General features: G+C 23.6%; 1 protein-coding gene across 1 annotated transcript; it reads left to right on the plus strand.

Moving 5' to 3' along the window:
• On the plus strand, positions 1-3,565 carry PmUG01_13011300 (conserved Plasmodium protein, unknown function; the record flags this gene model as incomplete). Its single annotated transcript, XM_029007073.1, has 2 exons — positions 1-72; positions 335-3,565. The coding sequence occupies 2 exons, from the start codon at positions 1-3 to the stop codon at positions 3,563-3,565; spliced, it is 3,303 nt and encodes a 1,100-aa protein (XP_028863499.1).
• Positions 3,566-4,843: the final 1,278 nt, after the last annotated feature.

The raw sequence follows: 4,843 nt of genomic DNA on the forward strand, positions 1-4,843 counted from the left end.
ATGGGAATTTATAATATCGATAATACTAGTGTTACAGACATTGGTAAAAATAAACAAGCGCCTAAATATATTGTTTCTGCAAAAAATAATATTTGAGGAAATGTGATAAACGAGAAAGTAGAAGAAAAATGTACCTTTCATTTATTAAAATTTTTACATTTATCCACCTGGTATATATATTACTTTGTTCTAAACATGTAATATTTTATAAACACTAAAAGTATTTTATTATATATGTTGATTATTTTTAATGTTCTATATATAAATATTATTTCATTAATTTAATAAAATCTTCTAATTTCTTACACTTTTTGATGTATAACTACATTTTTAGAGTTCTTTTGTTAACTTTCATAAAAAGAAAAAAAAGCAAAATTCTACACTTAGTTTTACTATCGGCAGAACACTAACATGTATTGACACGAGAGAAAATCCGTATTTGTTAAGACAACATGAAGAATTAAAAAAATTGAAGGAAAATTTTGCGTACAATGACAGCAAAAAAAGGATAACATTAAGAAGCAGACCAAATATTCGGTATGGTACTGATATGAAAAAACAAAATATGTTAAAAAATACCAGAAAAAATGGTTTACGTAGACCACAGTTAATAGATATGAAATTAGATAAATATGAAAATTTCCTGTTAGATGATAAACAAATTACAAAATATAAATTGGGAAAAGGAAATAAAAAAGATATTACTTCAGAAAGTAATCAACAAAATACAGTGAACACTTTAAAAATATTAAGAGAAAACTTGCTAAATAACCCATTTATAAGAGAATTAATGATAAAAGAATTAGATAATGTTCTGTTAGGAAATGAGTTTAATGCAGAATATATATTAAAAGAATTAAACAACAATTTATTAGCTAATACAAAGTTAGGATTATCAGAATTAAAAACTCTAGAACAAGTTATATTATATAACAAACAAATTAAAGAAGCAAAAATAAAAGAGATAAAATCAATTCTGTTAAATAATAAGGCATTAAGTGAATCTCAACTAATTGAATTAAAATTAATGATTAGTGACATATTAAGTGATTATTCTAATTTAAAAGGTAATTCACAAACACGCTATATAGACTTTTTAAATAAATGTATCTTAAATAGCAATTATAGATTACCAAACATTACCGATGTCTTAAACAATGCACATTTAAGCAACAAAAAAAAATTAACAAAAAAAGATTTTTCCATAAACAAAAGTGACACTATAAACAAAAATAATTTATCACATGAAGATATCTCTATTAAGGAAAGTTATATAATCAACAAAAAAGAGCAATTGAAAAGAAGGGAAACTATTAGAGAAAGCGATAAAATTAAGAAAAGTTTAATCCATGAAGATATCCTAACAAAAGAAACAGATAGCGTTGATAAAAACGAGTCATTACAGAAAGAGGATATTATCAATGTAAGTGATAAAATTAAGAAAAGTTTAACACATAAAGATGTCTCTATAAGGAAAACTGAAGAAACCGATAAAAAAGAGCATTTTCAAAAGAAGGATTCATTTAATGAAAGTGATATTACTAAAGAAAGTTTGTTACATAAAGAAATCCCTACAAATGAAATTGATGGAACCAATAAAAAAGAGATATTGCAAAAAAAGGATTTCATCAGTGTACGTCATGAAATTAAGAAAAATTTAATAAATTCATATGTCAATACAAAGGAAACCGATAGAATCAATCAGAGAGAGCTACTGCAGAAATTGCAATCCATTAGAACACGTGATAAAATTATGGAAAAATTATCAAATAAATATATACATACAAAGAAATATAGTGCAATACATGAAAAAGAGCCACTGCAAAAAAAGGATTCATTTAATGAAAGTGATATTACTAAAGAAAGTTTGTTACATAAAGAAATTCCTACAAATGAAATTGATGTAACCAATAAAAAAGAGAAATTGCAAAAAACAGATCCCATTAGTGAAAGTGATAAAAGTATAGAAAGTTTAATACATAAAGACGTCCTTACAAAGCAAATTGATGGAACTGATAAAAAGGAGTTATTCCAGGAAAAAGATTTCATTAGTGTAGATGACAGAATTGAGGAAAGTTTATTACCTAAGGATTTCTCTACAAAAGAAATTGATGAAACTAATAAAAAGGAACTATTGAACAAAAGGGATTTATTTAATGAAAGTGATAGATATAAAGAAGATGAGACTCTAAAAGATAAAAATCATGTTATAAATATGCATACAGGTGATAAAAAAAAGGAAGATGAATTATCAAAAGAAAAAAAACATATCACAAATATACATATATGTGATAAAAAAAAGGAAGATAAATTATCAAAAGAAAAAAAACATATCATAAATATACATATGAGGGATAAAAACGAGCAAAATGAATTATCAAGAGAAAATATAAATGTTATAGACATATATATGAGCGATAAAACAGAGGACGATGAATTATCAAAAGAAAAAAAATACATCATAGATACACATATTAGTGACATAAAAAAGCAAGATGAATTATCAAAAGAAAAAAAACACATCATAGATATACATATGAGTAATAAGAATAAGAAAGGCGAATTATTACAAAAAATTTATAGTATAAATAAAGATAACAAAACGAAGGAAAACCAGTTACCAAAAAAAAAAGAATGGAATATAGATATAATCATGAATGATAAAAAAAAAAAAAAAAAAAAGTTATTAAATGAAAAACCATGGAATATAAATACATATATGGATGATGAGTCTACAGACACCGAATTATTTCAAGAAATAAATCCTATAAATGTAATTGACGTAGATACCAAAGATCCATTATATGAAGTACTACAGGACTCTCTTTTTGATAGCGTCCTTAACGTAGAAGTTAAAAAACCATCTGATAAATTAATAACTTTAAAAAAAGCATTTAAGTATGGAGTTCCTGTCTTAGCAGCATGCATTGCACTACCACTTCTTATAGTATATTATACACCTACAACTGGTATAGAAGTATTTAATGAAGCTTTTAAAGCAGGTGTAACAGCAGGCGTATCTACGATGACATCTTGTACAATTAATTCTATAACTAATCACATTATACCAGCAATACTTCAACTACCAAATATAATCATTCCTAGTGTTACTGCGGCTGCAAATACTGTAGCTTCTTCCGTTGGCGGAATTTTTGGAAATTTCCTTTCACTTGCAACTGAAACACTTAGTGCCTTTACTGAAAAGGGAAGAACATCTAGTGTAGTTACTAATACATTTACAAGTAATGTTCGTTCCGGTGTTAACACTATTGCATCATGTGCACTTAGGACAGCTCCAGATGCAGCTTATAATGCAGGTTCAGCAGTGGGGATACAAGCTGGTCTCATGCATAGTATGTTTCCATCACTTATGGCTGTTAGCGTTTTAATAATTTTTTATGCTCTTTTTAAATTAATTTTATATCTATATAAAAAGGGTAAGCTGAAATTCCTCCATAAATTAAAAAAAAGATTATTGCTCTCCTTAACTAAAATTAAACATCATAATCGATTAAAAAGAAGGAAAAAAAGGATCCAAAAATTATTGAATACATCTATTTCGTAAATTTTACATACATTATTATACCCATAAATACTAATATTATGAATTATTATATGTATGTATACTTTTATTTTAATTAAATTTTTTTTAAATACTGAATTTGATTTGATTATTTTTTTTTTTGTTGTATATAAACTAACATTTAATCAATATTAATATTCCCCAATATAATATATATATATTGCATTTTTTTATGCTATATTTTATGGAATTTTTTTTTAATTAACATTTCTTGTTTTAGTTTAATATATCCTTTTTAACTTTGTACATAAATATACAATGCTGTTTAATGAAAATTTTAATATTTTTTATTTATTTACACCGCAAATAATTAAATCAAATAAATACCTTAATTTTATTTTTTGAATTATCTGTAGATAAATGAATCATTGAGTTCATTTATTTTAAATTTTTATTAGCATTAACTTAATATTTTATTATTTATTTGAAATTAGATATAGAGATTTATTATGTGTTATTTAATAAATTTTTATTAACGTATTTTTTACTCCAGAATTAGTAAGTTAAAAATTAGTTCATTAACCATTTGAAAATAATTTTAAGAAATATTTTGAAGGAATTCGTACTAAAAATATTGTTAATACGCTCAATTTTCATTACAATTCTTTATTTTTCTTTTTTTAATGTTTTTAGATTTAAAAATGTATTGATGTAATTAATAAAAGGTCTTTTAATCCTATTATACTTTTTTTATTATTATTATTTCAATAATTGCCACACGTTTTTATCATTTTGTTTTTGTTTTTCTGTTGTATATTTTATAAAAGTATGTTATATTTGAAGCATTATTTTATTAATAATGAAACACTGTTATATATTTTATGAAAATAGTGCATATATATAATTAAATGATATAAAATATTCTAATATACCTATAATATTATAATACGGGCCAAATATTTATTATCATTGGGGTGAACTAACAATATAGTTGCTTTTATTCATGTTTTTATATATAATTTTACGAGCAGGTAGTATAATTCATAGTGATACGAACTGAATTACTGATAATGAAACTATCGAAATTATAAATTCATTTTATGAATAGAATCATATATTATTATCATATATATTAATTATATATAATATGCAAAAGTATAAAGTTTAAAACTAGTCAGACCTAGTAACATGATGATAAATTCACATTAATTATTCTTAGGAAATTAAAAAATACCTAACATAATTTATTTCATTGAAAATTATAAGTGTGTTATAAGTTCATTACGATTTAAGAGGATATATTTTAACTTCTAAATAATA

The sequence above is a fragment of the Plasmodium malariae genome (assembly GCF_900090045.1).
Source record: "Plasmodium malariae genome assembly, chromosome: 13".
Classification (NCBI taxonomy): Eukaryota; Apicomplexa; class Aconoidasida; order Haemosporida; family Plasmodiidae; genus Plasmodium; species Plasmodium malariae.